Genomic DNA, 21,583 nt, shown 5'->3' with positions numbered 1-21,583 from the left:
CTGTAAGTGGGGGAATGTTCTGACCCTGAAGGGGTTAATCGAGGTCTCCACACTATATATGTGTGTATCATCATCTGCTGGAGATAAAAGACATCACAGTGACTATGGAGGAAGAGGACGGACATGACGGGGGGTTACTGGGTGTAAATAGAAAATAAGATCTTATTACCTTCTCTACTGCCAATTTCTGCAATGTCTCCTCACTACTTCTTACCTCAGAAACTTTTTGTCTGTAGCTGACATCACATCCTGTCTTCCATAGAGACTTCCTGTCTGTACCTGATATTACTTCCTGTCTCTATGGTAGAAGTGAGGTCACCACCTTGTGGAGCTCAGAGGAACTGCAGCCCTGAGAACCGTCTCATATTGTGTACATCAGTGTTTATCAACCTTTTACAGTGAAGTACCCCTGCAGGTAGGGTTGCCTCATCCCTTTAAAACTGAACACATATAGCAATAACTCATGGTGGAGCTGCTGGTTTAAAGCGGGCTGTTATCGTCACCTTCGTTACCTCAATTTCACCAGAACCGGGTCTAGGGTCCCGTTGAGCTTAATACCAGTGTAGGCACTGGACACTTGGGTATCTTTTCCAAGGTTTTAATAAAGATTAACTGAAGGAAGTAAGCAGGAAAGAGGTAGAAGAAGAGTTGCAGGGAAGTTCAAATACCTTGTCTTAGTGTAGCACTAGGAATTGGAATCTTGTAGATGAATGTACTCTCCTTTTAGAGTTGAATCTTTGCCCGCCCGGATAGGATTCTCTCACTAACCTAGCAGCCGGCACGCAGCACGAACAAAAGTCTCTGCCACAGACCTGAATGTAATAGAAACCCGTACGATCCTCTGCCACAGGATGTAATGGTTTACGATGGACAGCAAACACAGCTTTAAAACCTTTAAGCTGACCCGGCAGTACTATGCGGTAGGTTAACTTTAGGATGCATCCTCCAACTGAGTCACCAGGCCCCTCTCCAGACCAGCACTCTGCATGATCCTTCCATGACGGGTCCTCCCTGGGATCTCCTCGGTTGTCCAGCTTCTTCCCGCAGGACAGATAGGACAGGACCATTCCTTCGCCGCTGTGGTAGGCCCCAGACAGGCTTCTGGGCCCACCCACACGCTGCAGCAATGAGGACCACGAGGTAGTACTCCTAACACATACCTGTCGGCCAGGAGGGCCAGCAGGTGGAACCAAACGAACCCCAAAACATGGCATCTGTCCCATAAATACCCTCTCCCAGAATGCAACACGGAGGACCTCCTCCACCGAGTTATCTCCGGGACAGAGGAGCACTTATACACTATAACGTGTTGCCTTTCCAACACTGACCCATGGCGACAACAACACCCACAGGCACAGTGTGAAACTACATGCAACTCAGCCAAGCTGGAACAGAGGCAAATCTGACTATGTATGAACAGGTAACCCACTAAATTTACCTATCAGCAGTAGATTGAAAATCTACCAGCGCTACACACATATTAATTACACGGGTTCTGTGGCTGATTAAGGTGGTAATTAAACTCACTTGGTGTTTTGTCTGCATTAAATTAGCCTGAAAATCTGTGTAATTTATATGTGTTCGGGTTTAAAGGGATGGGGTGACAATCCTACCTGCATGGTTCACCAGCCCCATTGCAGCCAGACCCCAAGACCAGCAGCCCAGCTCCAGCAGCCAGACCCTTGGCCCCAGCAGCCAGACCCCGGCCCTAGCAGCCAGACTTTAGGACCAGCAGCCATCCCTCTAGTGATCCCTCTAGTGATATAAAGATCTATATAAAGGAATCAGGACCTCCTTCCTCCTGCTGGTGATCCCTCTAGTGATATAAAGATCTATATAGAGGAATCAGGACCTCCTTCCTCCTGCTGGTGACCCCCCTAGTGATATAAAGATCTATATAGAGGAATCAGGACCTCCTTCCTCCTGCTGGTGATCCCTCTAGTGATATAAAGATCTATATAGAGGAATCAGGACCTCCTTCCTCCTGCTGGTGACCCCTCCAGTGATATAAAGATCTATATAAAGGAATCAGGACCTCCTTCCTCCTGCTGGTGATCCCTCTAGTGATATAAAGATCTATATAGAGGAATCAGGACCTCCTTCCTCCTGCTGGTGACCCCTCCAGTGATATAAAGATCTATATAAAGGAATCAGGACCTCCTTCCTCCTGCTGGTGATCCCTCTAGTGATATAAAGATCTATATAGAGGAATCAGGACCTCCTTCCTCCTGCTGGTGACCCCTCCAGTGATATAAAGATCTATATAAAGGAATCAGGACCTCCTTCCTCCTGCTGGTGATCCCTCTAGTGATATAAAGATCTATATAAAGGAATCAGGACCTCCTTCCTCCTGCTGGTGATCCCTCTAGTGATATAAAGATCTATATAGAGGAATCAGGACCTCCTTCCTGTGGGGGGGGGGGGGGTTGGGATCACCAAAGAAAGGGTGTGGAAGTGCCAATTTCAGTACAACCCAAATACAAATCTCATCCCTCATACAAGAGAGTGCTAAGGAGAGAAGGTGATTGGTGGGAAAGGTGACACATCTCCAATATGAAGAGAATGTTCCGGCCCCCTAAGTGGGGGGAATGTTCTGCCCCTGAAGGGGTTAATCTAGGTTTCCACACTATATATGTGTGTATCATCATCTGCTGGAGATAAAAGACGTCACAGTGACTATGGAGGAAGAGGACGGACATGACGGGGGGTTACTGGGTGTAAATAGAAAATAAGATCTTATTACCTCCTCTGCTGCCAATTTCTGCAATGTCTCCTCTGTACTTCTTACCTCAAAAACTTTTTGTCTGTAGCTGACATCACATCCTGTTTGTAGTAGACATCACTTCCTGTCTTTCACAGAGACTTCCTCTCTCTATGGTAGAAGTGAGATCACCACCTTGTGGAGCTCAGAGGAACTGCAGTTCTGAGAAACATCTCATATTGTGTACAACAGTGGTCATCAACCCTGTCCTCAGGGCCCACTAAGGCCTCATGCACACGAGACGCTGGTGCAAACTCTGCTAAACACAGGTTTTATAAAAGCTGAAACCAGCGTTTAGAAACGCCTGTTTTGCCGAGTTTGCATCTAGAAGCGTCTGCCGAGCAGAGAATGACGTTTTGCGACCTAACTTTGGGGCCCCGTATCTCGGGGCCACTTGGTGCTAGGAACCCCAAATTTGGTGTGCTAACACAGTGGAACTAGCACTACAACATATCTCGGGGACACTTGGTGCTAGGAACCCCAAATCTGGTGTACTAACACAGGTGGACTAACACTACAACATATCCAAATTTGGGGTTCCTAACACCAAGTGGCCCCGAGATATGGAGCCCCAAAGTCGGGTCACAAAATGTCATTCTCTGCTGCAGAAGTGCTTGATGTTTTGCAACCCCAATTTGGGGCCCCATATCTTGGGGCCACTTAGTTCTAGGAACCCCACACTTGGTGTGCTAATACAGTTGGACTAACTCTATAACATATCCAAATATGGGGTTTCTAGCACCAAGTGGCCCTGAGATATGGGGCCACAAATTCGGGTCACAAAATGTCATTCTCTGCTGCAGAAGTGCTTGACATTTTGTGACCTGACTTTGGGGCCCCATATCTCAGGGCCACTTAGTTTGGATATGTTGTAGTGCAAGTTCCACTGTGTTAGCATACCAAATTTGGAGTTCCTAGCACCAAGTGTCCCCGAGATACAGGGCCCCAAAATGTCATTCTCTGCTCTGCAGATGCTTCTAGACGCAAACGCGGCATGCAAACGCTGCAAAAGGGGCGTTTCTAAACGCTGGTTTCAGCTTTTAAAAACCTGTGTTCAGCAGAGTTTGCACCGGCGTCTCGTGTGCATGAGGCCTAACAGGCCAGATTTTATGTATTACCTTGGGGGAGATGCAGACAAGAATACTGCAATGACTGAGCAGCAAATGATATCACCTGTGATGTGTTTCAGTTATCCTGCAAACCTGGCCTGTTAGTGGGCCCTGAGGACAGGAGTTGATGACCAGTGGTGTACAGTACATCAGTATCAGTGTTTCTCAACCTCTTACGGTCAAGTACCCCTGCAGGTAGGGTTGCCTCATCCCTTTAAACCCGACCACAACTTAATTACACGGGTTCTATGGCTGATTAAGGTGGCAATTAAACTCACTTGGTGTCTTATCTGAATTAAATTAGCCTCAAAACCCTTGTAATTCATATGTGTTTGGGTTTAAAGGGATGGGGTGACAATCCTACCTGCAGGACTAAAATAATTACCTAAGTACACCTGTTTCGAGAATGTAATTTCTATTGTTTGGGTGTCATAGTGTGTGTGTGTGTAATGTCAGTGTGTGTTTGTGATGGTTTTTGTATGTGTGCATGCTGCAATGACAGTAACCCCACTAATGATATAAAGATCTATATAGAGGAATCAGGACCTCCTTCCTCCTGCTGGTGATCCCTCTAGTGATATAAAGATCTATATAGAGGAATCAGGACCTCCTTCCTCCTGCTGGTGATCCCTCTAGTGATATAAAGATCTATATAGAGGAATCAGGACCTCCTTCCTCCTGCTGGTGACCCCTCTAGTGATATAAAGATCTATATAGAGAAATCAGGACCTCCTTCCTTCTCCCAGTGACCTCTCTAGTAATATAAAGATCTACATAGGAGGAATCGGGACCTCCTCCCTCCTGTTGGTGATATAAAGAGCTATATAGAGGAATCAGGACCTCCTTCCTCGTGTTGGTGAGCCCTCTAGTGATATAAAGATCTATATAGAGGAATCAGGACCTCCTTCCTCCTGCTGGTGACCCCTCTAGTGATATAAAGATCTATATAGAGGAATAAGGACCTCCTTCCTCCTGCTGGTGATCCCTCTAGTGATATAAAGATCTGTATAGAGGAATCAGGACCTCCTTCCTCCTGCTGGTGACCCCTCTAGTGATATAAAAATCTATATAGAGGAATCAGGACCTCCTTCCTCCTGCTGGTGATCCCTCTAGTGATATAAAGATCTATATAGAGGAATCAGGACCTCCTTCCTCCCGCTGGTGATCCCTCTAGTGATATAAAGATCTGTATAGAGGAATCAGGACCTCCTTCCTCCTGCTGGTGACCCTCTAGTGATATAAAGATCTATATAGAGGAATCAGGACCTCCTTCCTCCCGCTGGTGATCCCTCTAGTGATATAAAGATCTGTATAGAGGAATCAGGACCTCCTTCCTCCTGCTGGTGATCCCTCTAGTGATATAAAGATCTATATAGAGAAATCAGGACCTCCTTCCTTCTCCCAGTGACCTCTCTAGTAATATAAAGATCTACATAGAGGAATCGGGACCTCCTCCCTCCTGTTGGTGATATAAAGATCTATATAGAGGAATCGGGACCTCCTTCCTCCTGCTGGTGACCCCTCTAGTGATATAAAGATCTATATAGAGGAATCAGGACCTCCTTCCTCCTGCTGGTGACCCCTCTAGTGATATAAAGATCTATATAGAGGAATCGGGACCTCCTTCCTCCTGCTGGTGATCCCTCTAGTGATATAAAGATCTATATAGAGGAATCGGGACCTCCTTCCTGTGGGGGGAGGGGTTGGGATCATCAGAGAAGGGGTGTGGAAGTGCCAATTTCAATACAACCTAGTGATATAAAGATCTATACAGAGGAATCAGGACCTCCTTCCTCCTGTTGGTGATATAAAGATCTATATAGAGGAATCGGGACCTCCTTCCTCCTGCTGGGGATCCCTCTAGTGATATAAAGATCTATATAGAGGAATCAGGACCTCCTTCCTCCTGCCGGTGACCCCTCTAGTGATATAAAGATCTATATAGATGAATCAGGACCTCCTTCCTCCTGCCGGTGACCCCTCTAGTGATATAAAGATCTATATAGAGGAATCAGGACCTCCTTCCTGTGGGGGGAGGGGTTGGGATCATCAGTGGAAGTGCCAATTTCAATACAACCTGAAGTCAAATCTCATCCCTCATACAAGACACTGATAAGGTGACACATCTCCAATATGAAGAGAATGTTCCGGCCCTGTAAGTGGGGGAATGTTCTGCCCCTGAAGGGGTTAATCTAGGTTTCCACACTATATATGTGTGTATCATCATCTGCTGGAGATAAAAGACATCACAGTGACTATGGAGGAAGAGGACGGAACATGACGGGGGGTTACTGGGTGTAAATAGAAAATAAGATCTTATTACCTCCTCTACTGCCAATTTCTGCAATGTCTCCTCTGTACTTCTTACCTCAGAAACTTTTTGTCTGTAGCTGACATCACATCCTGTCTTCCATAGAGACTTCCTGTCTGTACCTGATATTACTTCCTGTCTCTATGGTAGAAGTGAGGTCACCACCTTGTGGAGCTCAGAGGAACTGCAGCCCTGAGAACCGTCTCATATTGTGTACATCAGTGTTTATCAACCTTTTACAGTGAAGTACCCCTGCAGGTAGGGTTTCCTCATCCCTTTAAAACTGAACACATATAGCAATAACTCTCGGTGGAGCTGCTGGTTTAAAGCAGGCTGTTACCGTCACCTTCGTTACCTCAATTTCACCAGAACCGGGTCTAGGGTCCCGTTGAGCTTAATACCAGACAGTGTAGGCACTGGACACTTGGGTATCTTTTCCAAGGTTTTAATAAAGATTAACTGAAGGAAGTAAGCAGGAAAGAGGTAGAAGAAGAGTTGCAGGGAAGTTCAAATACCTTGTCTTAGTGTAGCACTAGGAATTGGAATCTTGTAGATGAATGTACTCTCCTTTTAGAGTTGAATCTTTGCCCGCCCGGATAGGTTTCTCTCACTAACCTAGCAGCCGGCACGCAGCACGAACAAAAGTCTCTGCCACAGACTTGAATGTAATAGAAACCCGTACGATCCTCTGCCACAGGATGTAATGGTTTACGATGGACAGCAAACACAGCTTTAGAACCTTTAAGCTGACCCGGCAGTACTATGCGGTAGGTTAACTTTAGGATGCATCCTCCAACTGAGTCACCAGGCCCCTCTCCAGACCAGCACTCTGCATGATCCTTCCATGACGGGTCCTCCCCTGGGATCTCCTCGGTTGTCCAGCTTCTTCCCGCAGGACAGATAGGACAGGACCATTCCTTCACCGCTGTGGTAGGCCCCAGACAGGCTTCTGGGCCCACCCACACGCTGCAGCAACGTGGTCCTCCCGATCGGAGGACCACGAGGTAGTACTCCTAACACATACCTGTCGGCCAGGAGGGCCAGCAGGTGGAACCAAACGAACCCCAAAACATGGCGTCTGTCCCATGAATACCCTCTCTCAGAATGCAACACGGAGGACCTCCTCCACCGAGTTATCTCCGGGACAGAGGAGCACTTATACACTATAACGTGTTGCCTTTCCAACACCGACCCATGGCGACAACGACACCCACAGGCACAGTGTGAAACTACATGCAACTCAGCCAAGCTGGAACAGAGGCAAATCTTACTATGTATGAACAGGTAACCCACTAAATTTACCTATCAGCAGTAGATTGAAAATCTACCAGCGCTACACACATATTAATTACACGGGTTCTGTGGCTGATTAAGCTGGTAATTAAACTCACTTGGTGTTTTGTCTGCATTAAAATAGCCTGAAAATCTGTGTAATTTATATGTGTTCGGGTTTAAAGGGATGGGGTGACAATCCTACCTGCATGGCTCACCAGCCCCATTGCAGCCAGACCCCAAGACCAGCAGCCCAGCTCCAGCAGCCAGACCCTTGGACTCAGCAGCCAGACCCTTGGCCCCAGCAGCCAGACCCCGGCCCTAGCAGTCAGACTTTAGGACCAGCAGCCAAATACTTGGCCCCAGCAGCCAGACTCCAGGACAGCAGCCCAGCTTCAGCAGCCAGACCCTTGGCCCCAGCAGCCAGACCCCGGCCCTAGCAGCCAGACTTTAGGACCAGCAGCCAGATCCCTGGCCCCAACAGTCAGACCCCTGGCCCCAGCAGCCAGACTCTAGTACCAGCAGCCCAGCTGCAGCAGCCAGACCCCTGGCCCCAGCAGCCAGATCCCAGGACCAGCAGCCAGACCCTTGGCCCCAGCAGCCAGACTCCAGGACCAGCAGCCCAGCTGCAGCAGCCAGACCCTTGGACTCAGCAGCCAGACCCTTGGCCCCAGCAGCCAGACCCCGGCCCTAGCAGCCAGACTTTAGGACCAGCAGCCAGATCCTTGGCCCCAACAGCCAGACCCCTGGCCCCAGCAGCCCAGCTCCAGCAGCCAGACCCCTGGCCCCAGCAGCCCAGCTCCAGCAGCCAAACCCTTGGCCCCAGCAGCCAGGTCCTAGCAGCCAGACCCCAGGGCCAGTAGACCAGCAGCTGTGTGATCAGGCTGCATTTAATTGGCACTGGTAAGGCTGCATTTTATTGGGGGGGGGGGGGGGTCGGCGCCGACACGAAGCGTCACCTCCCTGAAATGAGTTTGAAACCTCCCTGAAATTAGATTTTGCAGGTTGGGATGTCTGCATAATATACTTTTCTTCTGAGGCAGACAGACACAATAAAACAATGGAATACAACCACACCCCAAACGATCCCAGCAAACAATCCACAACAGCATGAGACAACACACAACATATACAACATTCCAGTGTGGCTGTACAGTGAGTCCGACTAGCACAGATCATAGTGGGGTTCTCAGTCACCCTGTGCCCCTAATGGGTACAGGGTGATTTACACATAAGAGGGGCCACAGGAAGCTGGACCGGAGGGTTTCCAGAGCTCTCCAAGGTAAGCTGAGTTCCACAAACCCCCCACCCAAAGTGACTCCCGTCACAAGCACCCTCTAGTGTGCTAGAATGAAAATAGGTTTGTTAGTGTAGAGAAATTTAGTCTGGCTGTCACGTACCTTACCTCAGGGCGGGGTCACGCCACGCGCCCCTCTATCAGAGAATCGTCCTGTCCCTGCCCCCCAGCCGCTCTCCATGCGGAGATTTTGGGATCCAGCGTCTCCTCCTCTGAGGATTGGCTCCCTCAGTGAGACACTCTCTATATAAAGCAGGCAGGTCTGTCTCAGAATCGAGCACTGCTGCCATGGTGGAATGTCTGCACCAGCTTGTTAAAAGGTATTGTAATCTTTGACAGGAATACACCATGTGTTTCTGTCTCATTGCTATGAAGTGCTATGGGCCTCTATGTAATGTTTTCAAGGAAATTTATGCCAGTACATCCCCCCCCCCCCGTCTTCTGGCTTTAGACACTATTACCCCTACTGCTGGTGTAGCCTACAGGGCGTTCCTTGTGGATGTTTGCAAGCTACTCATCTAGGCATAAACACCCATCTACCTGCTCTGCGGAGTGTTTCAGCTATCGTGGGATCTCCCATTGATTTTATTGTTCCTTTCCTTTTGTTTCTGCATTGTGAATTCCTCCATGTGATTATCAAAACAGCTATGAATACGTTATATAAAAAATGGGTAAAAATCGCACTATAAAAAATTGAATTAACCACTTGCCGCCCACCCACCGTCAAATAGCAGCTGGGCGGTGCGGCTCTCGTTCTGGGTGGACGTCATATGACGGCTTCTCCCCCGGGGGCACGCAGCGCGGGACGATCGCATCCGCGCCGTGTTGCTAGGACATGGCGTGACCCCTATCTGTGTAAAGAGCCGCGGCTCTTTAACCATGTGATTGGCTGTAACCAATTACAGCCGGTCACATGTAAACACGGAGATGCCGGTAATCGGCGATCTTTGTCTAACACTGACAGAGTATGAGGAGAGGCGAGCCGATCAGCGGCATCTCCTCACAGGGGGGCAGCTAGGTATGTAATCAGCGCACTGATCATCAGTACCCTGATTACAATTAGTGCCCACCAGTGATAGCAATGATTGCCCACCACTGCCAGAAATCAGTGACAACCAGTGCCCACAATTGCCAACAATCTGTGCCCACAAGTGCCAGCAATCAATGGCCATTAGTGATGCCAGTCAGTGCTGGCTCAGTACTGCCCATCAATGCCACCCATCAATGCCGCCTATCCATGCCGCTTTTCTGTGCCCACCAGTGCTGCCTATCTGTGCCCAGTACCCACCAGTGCCGCCTATCTGTGCCCACCAGTGCCACCTATCTGTGCTCAGTGCCACCCATCAGTGCTCATCAGTGCCACCTATCAGTGCCCATAAGTGCGGCATTTTCATGCCTCATCAGTGCCACCTAATCAGTGCCCATAAGTGCCACCTCATCAGTGCAGCCTATCAGTGCCCATCAGTGCCACCTCATCAGTGCAGCCTATCTGTGCCCATCAGTGCCACCTCATCAGTGCAGCCTATCAGTGCCCATCAGTGCCACCTCATCAGCGCCAATCAGCAAAGGAGAAAAATTACCTATTTACAAAATTTGCTGACAGAAACTACCGTTTTGTTTGACATAAAATATTGCAACGATCACCATTTTATTATTTAGGGTATCTGCTAAAAAAAAAAAAAAGTCTAAAAGGGGCTGTCCCATTTGCACTTTGATGTTTTTTTTTCCTCTGTGTATTTAGGATGTTGGCAGTTTGAACCCATTCGTTTCCCAAACCACAATCTCTCCGCAGAGGTACAATGACGATGGGCTAAATTTACCAAGGCCAGACGCCAGCTACGGGTCAAGCACCCGTCTTACGACATGCTCTATCCCGCTAGATTATGCGTAGCGGTGATAAGATACTTTTTTTTTTTTTAAGACCCTGAATCCTTTATTGAATGGCTGGAGTGACGGGACAATGCAGGCCCTGCACCAACCTGAAGTTTTCATCCCCCACTTCACAATCCATGGCTCTCCTTCACAATGCACAGTGCTGGATTCTTCCTGGATACCCTCATAGCGGATCTTCAATCTACAACGACTTGTAAGTTTATCCCCTCCATCCTTTCCCATCTCCCCCCGACTGCCTGTATTGATACTTCTATGCACTCCTCCTTCTCCAGTCAAGTTCCTCCACCCCAAACTCGCTCCTCCATGTCTTTATGGACCTTGTTTTGTGCACTGGTAAAAATCATTTGGTGGAGGGGGGGATTATTGTGTGGGGTTGTTTTTCAGGGGTTGAGCTTGGCCCCCTTAGTTCCAGTGAAGGGAACTCTTACGGTGTTAGCAAACCGAGACATTTTGGACAATTTCATGCTCCCAACTTTGTGGGAACAGTTTGGGGTTGACCCCCTTCCTGTTCCAACGTGACTGCACCCAAGTGCACAAAGCAAGGTCCATAAAGACATGGATGAGCGAGTTTGGGGTGGAGGAACTTAACTGACATCATCCCGATAGAACACCTTTGGGATGAATTAGAGCGGAGACTGCGAGCCAGGACTTCTCATCCAACATCAGTGCCTGACCTCACAAATGCGCTTCTGGAAGAATGGTCAAACATTCCAATAGACACACTCCTAAACCTTATGGACAGCCTTCCCAGAAGAGTTGAAGCTGTTTTAGCTGCAAAGGGTGGGCCAACTCAATATTGAACCCTACAAACTAAGACGCCATTAAAGTTCGTGTGTGTGCAAAAGCAGGCGCCCCTAAACTTTTGGTCATGTATCTTTAATAACACAGAATTACACTCAATCTACAATTATATACTTCTACAAATCACATCTCAGCTACCGGCAAAACTACAATTATAGGAAATTGCCATGGTTGGGCGAATGCTCGTCACATTTGATGACCAATTTTATTTAAAAACAGACCTGTAAGTGTTTGTGAAATCTTCCACCACAAAATATACTCAGCCAATGAGGGGTAATGACTCCATTTTTATTTTAAAAACCCTAGAGGGCCGCCTTTTAAGTGGTGGGGTTAACGTGTTTCGTCCTGGAAGACGACTTGAGAAAACAGACTTCTTTCAAGAGAATAATAGACCTCTAAGTCTCCATATCACAAAATGTACTCAGCCAATGAGAGGTAATGACTCCATTTTTATTTTTCTCCTGCTATCAATGGCCAACACGGTACAACACTTCATCCATGTCTTTGGTGATCTCTGATCTCCTTATCAACTGTTTCTTACATGATGAAGATCAGCCATGGAGTATATCTGAGGTGTATATCAGGGTGTGCTTCTTCCCCACATGTCCAGCAACATTCATATACAAGACATTTCCCAAACTCACTAATACACCTCGAGGGTTGTGTGGGACCCCTGATGTACAGGAAGACAGGACTTCAGTGAGGAACAATTCCCTCACTCAGGACAGGAATACGGCTTCTCCCCTGTGTGACATCTCTGGTGTGCAGAAAGACTGGACTTGAACGAAAAACATTTGCCGCACTCAGCACAGGAATACGGCTTCTCCCCCGTGTGAGATCTCTGATGGATAGAAAGATAACACTTCTGTGCAAAACATTTCCCGCACTCAGGACAGGAAAACGGCTTTTCCCCCGAGTGACACCTTTGATGTGTGACAAGATCTGATTTTTGTACAAAACATTTCCCGCATTCGGAACAGGAGAAAGGCTTCTCACCCGAGTGCCATCTCTGATGGCTGTAAAGATAGGACTTCTGTGAAAAACTTTTCCCGCACTCAGGACAGGAATGCGGCTTCTCCACCGTGTGAGATCTCTGATGTCTGTGAAGATTGGACTTCAGTGAAAAACATTTCCCGCACTCAGGACAGGAATGAGGCTTGTCCCCTGAATGAGTCCTTTGACCTTTAACAAGATCAGATTTTTGCACAACAGAATCCCCGCACTCACGATAGGAAAATGGCTTCTCCTCCGTGTGAGACTTCAGATGCGTGACAAAATCTGATTTTTTTAAAAAACATTTCCCACACTCAGAACAGAGATGAGGCTTTTCAACCATGTGAGTCCTTTGGTGTCCGTCAAGATGTGACCTCTGTGAAAAGCATTTCCCGCACTCAAGACACGAATACGGCTTTTCTCCAATGTGAGTTCTTTGATGTGTGACAAGAACTGATTTCTGTGCGAAACATTTTCCACACTCAGGACAGGAATATGGCTTCTCCCCTGTGTGAGATCTCTGGTGTATGATAAGATTTGAAATCTGTACAAAACATTTTCCGCATTTAGGACAGCAATACGGCTTCTCCCCCGTGTGAGATCTCTGATGCACTGAAAGATGGGATTTCTGAGAAAAACATTTCCCGCACTCAGGACAGGAATACGGCTTCTCTCCTGTGTGAGATCTTTTATGCTTCTTAAGATTGCCTTTAAAATTGAAACACTTCCCGCACTCAGCACAGGAAAACCTCTCATCTGTAGGAAGGACGGCACCGTCCCTCACAGTCTGAGGTTCCTCAGGATAAGAGGAATACGATGGTCCGGCACCGTCCCTCACAGTCTGAGGTTCCTCAGGATAAGAGGAATACGATGGTCCGGCACCGTCCCTCACAGTCTGAGGTTCCTCAGGATAAGAGGAATACGATGGTCCGGCACCGTCCCTCACAGTCTGAGGTTCCTCAGGATAAGAGGAATACGATGGTCCATCTACACTGTGTGGTGCCGGATGGACATTTGAGGTAGTCGGGTTTTCTCCTGGACTATTCCTGATATGAGATCTTTGATGTGTGACAAGAAATGATTTTTGTATAAAACATTTTCCACACTCAGGACAGGAATACGGCTTCTCCCCCGTATGAATTCTCTGATGTACTGAAAGACTGGACTTCCTTGAAAAACATTTGTCACACTCAGAACAGGAAAATGTCTTCTCTCCCGTGTGAGTTCTCTGATGTACTGAAAGATGGGACTTCTGTGAAAAACATTTCCCACACTCAGGGCAGGAATACGGCTTCTCACCTGTGTGAGATCTTTTATGCACATTAAGATTGCCTTTCAAATTGAAACACTTCCCGCACTCAGGACAGGGAAACCTCTTATCTGTTAGAAGGACGACAGTATACCTCATAGTCTGAGGTTCCTCAGGATAAATGGAATACGATGGTCCGGCACCGTCCCGCACAGTCTGAGGTTCCTCGGGATAAGAGGAATACGATGGTCCGGCACCGTCCCGCACAGTCTGAGGTTCCTCGGGATAAGAGGAATACGATGGTCCGGCACCGTCCCTCACAGTCTGAGGTTCCTCAGGATAAGAGGAATACGATGGTCCGGCACCGTCCCTCACAGTCTGAGGTTCCTCAGGATAAGAGGAATACGATGGTCCATCTACACTGTGTGGTGCCGGATGGACATTTGAGGTAGTCGGGTTTTCTCTTGGACTATACTGTGTGATGTCCTCATCTTCTTCTTTACAGTCTGGAGACAAAGTGAGACAATCCTCTGAGGTTTTCCTCATCTCCCGTCCATCTACTAAAATAGAAATACAAAGATTATTACTAGACATGAGCAGATTGGTTCCCCTAAACCATGACTCCGCCCACATCAGGCAGCTTTGTCTCTGAGGATCTTACAATTCCCCCCTCAAGGTAACTAGTAAATGGGTCCTCTGATCTCCTACCAGTTCATTTCTTTATTCATGGACCTTAGTCAGAGAGTGAGGAAACAACGAGAACTGTCTTTTATAGGAGTGACAGTGATGAGGGGATTATAGGACGAGTGTCCCAACCTCCTCCGTCCCTCATTGTCATCTTCCCAACACAAAAAGTCCTGCACTTCCTTATTCAGTCCATGATTTAGTCATGAATAACAGCGGGGCTGAGCCCCACCAGAGGTCAGAGAGTGAGGATGGGGGGAGAACAACCAAGATGAAGACTGGACTGATCCTGAAGACCTCCATCATTGGGTTATTGACTCCTCCCTCATTATCACTTTCTGTTTAAAGTATCAGTTCACCCTAACACTAAAAACAGTGCATCTACAGACAACAGTGATCTAACACTAACCTATCTAGCCCTGTAAAGAAGAAATCAGTATACATACCTTTTTTGAAGCCGACCCGAACCGATCCCACGCTGAGCTGTCAGCCGCGGATTTGTTCTGGAGGCGGGTGCAGAGGACACATCCAACAATGGAAGCCCAGGTGACGTCACTCCCCATTAATTTCACAGCTGTTGTCGGCTGTGTCCTCTCCAGAGCTCCCGCCGCTGGAGATCGGATCGGCTTCAAAAAAGGTATGTATACTGATTTCTTCTTTACAGCGCTAGATAGGTTAGTGTTAGTTCGTGAATGTCTATAAATGTAGGGATTTTAGTTTTAGGGTGGACTTTAAGGTTCCAAAGTTGGAGGATGTTATCACATTATTATCACCATGTAAAAGTCTGTGCTCCAATCAAATCATCAGATATAAAATGTCCAGCTGGTAGGAAATGGGTGTAACAAAAGGGAATACATATTATGTCAGAAGTCAGGAGTATGTAATGTACAACATAGAGAATATATAGTGCCTTGAAAAAGTATTCATACCCCTTGAAATATCCCACATTTTGTCATGTTACAACCAAAAACGTAAATGTATTTTATTGGGATTTTATGTGATAGACCAACACAAAGTGTCACATAATTGTGAAGTGGAAGGAAAATGATAAATGATACAAATAAATATGTGAATAGTGTGGGGGGAGGGGCATTTGTATGGCGCCCCCCGGAGTCAATACTTTGTAGAACCCCCTTTCTCTACAAGTCTTTTTGGGGATGTCTCTACCAGCTTTGCACATCTAGAGAGGACATTTCTGCCCATTCTTCTTTGTAAAATATCTCAAGCTCTGTCAGATTGGATGGAGAGCGTCTGTGAACAGCAATTTTCAAGTCTTGCCACAGATTCTCAATGTGATTTAGGTCTGGACTGTGACTGGGCCATTCTAACACATGAATATGCTTTGATCTAAACCATTCCATTGTAGCTCTGGCTGGATGTTTCGGGTCGTTGTCCTGCTGGAAGGTGAACCTCCGCCCCGGTCTCAAGTCTTTTGTAGACTCTAACAGGGTTTCTTCTAAGATTATCCTGTATTTGTCTCCATCCATCTTCCCATCAACTCTGACCAGCTTCCCTGTCCCTGCTGAAGAAAAGCATCCCCACCACATGATGCTGCCACCACCATGTTTCACGGTGGGGATGGTGTGTTCAGGGTGATTTGCAGTGTTAGTTTTCCCCCACACATAGCGTTTTACTTTTAGGCCATAAAGTTGAATTTTGGTCTCCTCTGACCAGATCACCTTCTTCCACATGTTTGCTGTGTCCTCCACATGGCTTCTCACAAACTACAAACAGGACTTCTTATGACTTTCTTTCACCAATGTCTTTCTTCTTGTCCCTCTTCCATAAAGGGCAGATTTGTGGAGAACACGACTAATAGTTGTCCTGTGGACAGATTCTCCCACCTGAGCTGTGGATCTCTGCAGCTCCTCCAGAGTTACCATGGACCTCTTGGCTCTTCTCTGATGAATGCTCTCCTTGCCCGGCCGGTCAGTTTAGGTGGACGGCCATGTCTTGGTAGGTTTAAGGAACACACCAGACAGGTCAGGGATAAAGTTGTGGAGAAGTATAAAGCAGGGTTAGGTTATAAAAAAAATCAAAGCAAACCAAGCTTTGAACATCTCACGGAGCTCTGTTCAATCCATCATCGGAAAATGGAAAGAGTATGGCTCAACTGCAAACCTACCAAGACATGGCCGTCCACCTAAACTGACATGCCTTTATGGTGCTGTTTGTTTACTAAGGTTCTCTAATAAACCTCCAAGGGCTTCACAGAACAGCTGTATTTATACTGAGATTAAATGACACACAGGTGGACTCTATTTACTAATTAGGTGACTTCTGAAGGCAATTGGTTCCACTAGATCTTAGTTAGTGGTATCAGAGTAAAGGGGGCGCCATACAAATGCCCCCCCCCCCCCCACACACACACACACACACTTTTCACATATTTATTTGTATCATTTTCCTTCCATTTCACAATTATGAGCCACTTTGTGTTGGTCTATCACATAAAATCCCAATAAAATACATTTACGTTTTTTGGTTGTAACATGACAAAATGTGGAAAAATTCCAGGGGTATGAATACTTTTTCAAGGCACTGTATAGTGCAGGGGTCAGGAGAGTGACTTGGGTCTGAGACTATACAGACATTTCCCTCCACCCGGCACAGCCAGCAAATAACAGAGCAAATAACCCCGGGAGAATTGTTCTGTCAGAGATCTTGCTGGACCTGAGCATGAGGCAGAAGACTCAAGGTACATACCCCAGGTGCCTAGGTCTAGTAATGCCTATGGTGAAATACAACATTTTGCTGCCAGCTGAACCCCAGAATCTCCATAAATCCAGTCTAGATACATAAATTGTGTCTGCAGCACAGAGAAGGAAGATTATCCGAGAGAAATACAGGAATACAGGACGGGGAACACAGCTCAGGAAAGTGACCAGGGGATTACAGGCTGATATCACCCAGTCCCCACCCTACTCTGGACCAATCAGTGATCAGTATGGGTGGAGGAATGTATTTAGTGTTAATGACCCACCTGTACTGATCTCTGTAGGAGTGTCCTCCTCTATAAATGTCCCCGTTATTCCATCCTCCTCCATAGACTGCTGATCATCCCTCACATACCTCTCTTCTTCTTCTGATTTAACCTCAACTTTTATATCTATCAGATCTTCTCCCTAAACCAAAAAAAATGGAGAAGTATCATCTGTAAAATATAAGCTTTAGCTGGTGACATCACATAAGAAATCCAAACATTATCTCCACCTGTCCATGTTCTTGATGTTCTCTCCCACCAACCTTGTAACAGTGATGGATGGTGTGATCTTCCTGTGTGGAATCCCGGGAATACAGAGGACGAGGACATCTCTCTGGTGGGTTCCTGGTATTTGGTGGCTCCATCATATCCTTGTGTTCTTCTGAAAAGTCCTCCATCACTCCATACTCCTCATCCTCCTCTTTATACTCTTCTTTAACATCAATATTATCATCCCCGAGGTTTCCACTCTGAAATATAATACAATATTCATTGTAACAAAGATGTGTATAAATCATAACTACTAATAATTGTTCCTCATCTACCTGATGATGGTGAGGGATGGTGTGACCTTCCTGTGTGGAATCCCGGGAATACAGAGGACGGGGACATCTCTCTGGTGGGTTCCCATTACTGGATCCATCTGTAGGAAACACACACACTGACTGAATACATTGTTTCTATGTGTTTATCAGATGATGGGGGATCTAGGTGGAGCCTCCGTACTGCTCTCTCCTTTACAATAAAGTCTCCTCTTACCCGGTGATGTGAGGGGCGGCTGATTGTCCATCATGACGTCCTTGTAGAGATCCTTGTGTCCTTCTAAATACTCCCACTCCTCCATGGAGAAATAGACAGTGACATCCTGACACCTTATAGGAACCTGACACACACAATGATACAGTCACCATCCAGACACATCCCTTGTCTGTTACTGGATAATGTCCCAGAATTCCCAGAATCCTCCTCACCTCTCCTGTCAGCAGCTCCATCATCTTCTTGGTGACTTCTAGAATCTTCTCCATGTTGTGTCTCTCAGGTTTTAGGGAGTCACATGGAGGCACTGTGATGGTCATATGATCACCTGACTTCACCAGAGGAAATCTCTGTATTGGAGAACCAATAGGAATATCACGTTAGAATCCCAGAATCCTCCTCACCTCTCCGGTCAGGTCTGTGTTTTATTAATAGAGATAAGAGTGATGTCATGTGACCTCCCAGAATCCTCCTCACCTCTCCGGTCAGGTCTGTGTTTTATTAATAGAGATAAGAGTGATGTCATGTGACCTCCCAGAATCCTCCTCACCTCACCGGTCAGGTCTGCGTTTTATTAATAGAGATAAGAGTGATGTCATGTGACCTCCCAGAATCCTCCTCACCTCTCCGGTCAGGTCTGTGTTTTATTAATAGAGATAAGAGTGATGTCATGTGACCTCCCAGAATCCTCCTCACCTCTCCGGTCAGGTCTGTGTTTTATTAATAGAGATAAGAGTGATGTCATGTGACCTCCCAGAATCCTCCTCACCTCTCCGGTCAGGTCTGTGTTTTATTAATAGAGATAAGAGTGATGTCATGTGACCTCCCAGAATCCTCCTCACCTCTCCGGTCAGGTCTGTGTTTTATTAATAGAGATAAGAGTGATGTCATGTGACCTCCCAGAATCCTCCTCACCTCTCCGGTCAGCAGGTAGATGATCTCCAGGGTGAGGTTTAGTATCTTCTCAGTCATGTGACTCCGGTCCTCCTCCATCCTCAGTGATGTGGTCATGTGATCTCTGCGGGTTTCTCTGTAGATGGATAAAGGAGAATTATCTGGACTGTATTGGTTGTACAATGTTGGGATGGGGATATAAGGGGCTAATATGACGGCTGCCCCTCAGTGGGGATTGGAACAGGTAGATCGGGTTACTTAGGGGTCTAGTTATAAAAAAAAAAAAAAAAAAATTGCTTAATTATTCGTCCAGCAAATCTGCATGAGTATTCACTGTGTGCAAATTGTGCGACTACAAGCACTTTTTCTCTTAACGAATATCATTTTATTAAGCGCAGTAGTGAAATACCACATTGGGGGCCACTAGATGGAGCTGAGGAGCACAAGAAATACATAGAGTTATATCTTAGTAACAAGAAATAGGATGTAACAATTCTGGAGAACACTAGAGGGAATCGAGTGCCCACCAGTGCCCCCTCATCAGTGTGCCCATCAGTGAAGGAGAAACCTTCTATAACAAAATATGAATTTTTTTTTTTTTTTAATTTTTATTCTGTTTTCATTTGTTTATCAAATAATAAAACCCTCAGTGCTGAATAAATACCACCAAAAGAAAGCTCTATTTGTGTGATAAAATGATAAAAATGTCATATGGGTACAGTGTCAATTGTCAATCAAAGTGCAACAGCGCTGAAAATTGGTCTGGGCAGGAACGGGGTGAGAGTGCCCGGTAAGCAAGTGGTTAAGGAGACATCAGAGGTCTACTAGACCCCCTAACATCACCTATGGCCCCCCAGTGAAGCTGATGAAGTACAGATCAGGATTAATCAGCTTCTTCCCTGACCACAGTGACCGGAGAATGACGGCTCTGAGCCTGGAAGTGATGAAATGCTCGTCTCTTCCGGGTTCATTCACCGGAGAGGAGATCCGAGAACTGATCCCCCCCCCCCCACACTCCACCCTGGTCCTCACCTGCAGGAGGCGCAGAGGAGCCCGGGGTATATGGCGGAGGTAGTCAGGCGTGGGGGAGGGGTTGGTATCTTTGGAGGAAGAGTGTGGAAGTGCCAATTTCAGTACAACCCGAATCCGAATCTCATCCCTCATACAAGAGACTGATAAGGTGAGAAGGTGACACCTCTCCAATATGAAGAGAATGCTCCGGCCCCGTAAGTAGGGGGAATGTTCTGCCCCTGAAGGGGTTAATCGAGGTTTCCACACTATATATGTGTGTATCATCATCTACTGGAGATAAAAGACATCACAGTGACTATGGAGGAAGAGGACGGACATGACGGGGGGGTTACTGGGTGTAAATAGAAAATAAGATCTTATTACCTCCTCTACTGCCACTTCCAGCAACGCCTCCTCTATACTTCCTCCTGATTCACCTCTCACCCGGAACTTCCTGTTTGTACCTGACATCACTTCCTGTCTTCCATAGAGACTTCCTGTCTCTATGGTAGAAGTGAGAAGATCACCACCTTGTGGAGCTCAGAGGAACTGCAGTCCCGAGAAATGTCTCGTAGTGTGAACACGACCTTGTGCTGTGTGTGTATGTACTGTATATCCTTTATAGATGGGGTCATCTCCACTCCCAGCAAGCAGGAGAGAAATATATTACTGTCTACTCCAGCCTTTCTCAGCCAGGGTTCCTCCAAAAGTTTCTAGGGGTTCATTGAGAAATTAACAATTTCTGTCTCTCAGTAACAACTGACATCAATGATCTTAAAGTGGGGTGGTCTTCCCACTGACCACTGATATAAGGGGGTCCTCCTCCAATTGGTTACCAAATAAGGGACCACTATACTGACCACTGATATAAGGGGGTCCTCCTCCAATTGGTTACCAAATAAGGGACCACTATACTGACCACTGATATAAGGGGGTCCTTCTATTGTTCATCAATGTAAGGGACCACTTCACTGACCACTGATATAAGGGGGTCCTTCTCCTATTGATCACCAATGTAAGGGACCACTACACTGACCACTGATATATAAGGGTCCTTCCCCATTAGCCACCAATGTAAGGGACCACTGATATAAAGGGGGTCCTTCCCCATTAGCCACCAATGTTAAGGACTACTAGACTGACCACTGACATAAGGGGGTCCATCTCCCTTTGGTCACCATTGTAAGGGACCACTACACCGACCCCTCATATAAGAGAATTCTTCTCCCATTGGTCACCAATGTAGGGGACCACAATTCTGACCACTGATATAAGGGGGTCCTTTTCCCATTGGTCACCGATGTAAGGGACCACTACACTGACCACTGAAATAAGGGGTCCTTCTCCCATTGGTTACCAATGTAAAGGACCACTACACTGACCACTGATATAAGGGGGTCCTTCTCCCATTGGTCACTGATGTAAGGGACCACAACACTGATTACTCATATAAAGGGGTCCTTCTCCTATTGGCCAGCACTGTAAAGAACCACTACACTGACTACTGATATAAGGGGGGGGGGCTTCTTCTAATTATAACCACTGTAAAGGACCACTACACTGAACACT

At 46.8% G+C, this 21,583-nt stretch overlaps 1 protein-coding gene across 1 annotated transcript in view; it reads right to left on the bottom strand.

The window, feature by feature from the left end:
- Nucleotides 1-11,503: 11,503 nt before the first annotated feature.
- Nucleotides 11,504-21,583, bottom strand: part of LOC141106834 (uncharacterized) — a 159,667-nt gene continuing 149,587 nt past the window's right edge. Inside the window, 1 exon segment of the mRNA XM_073597763.1 lies at nt 11,504-14,241. Coding sequence (XP_073453864.1) covers nt 12,088-14,241 — 2,154 coding nt within the window. The 3' untranslated portion in view covers nt 11,504-12,087.

This window comes from Aquarana catesbeiana, linkage group LG08 (genome assembly GCF_042186555.1).
Source record: "Aquarana catesbeiana isolate 2022-GZ linkage group LG08, ASM4218655v1, whole genome shotgun sequence".
In the NCBI taxonomy this organism is placed as follows: domain Eukaryota; kingdom Metazoa; phylum Chordata; class Amphibia; order Anura; family Ranidae; genus Aquarana; species Aquarana catesbeiana.
This window is presented reverse-complemented; position numbering and strand designations above follow the sequence as displayed.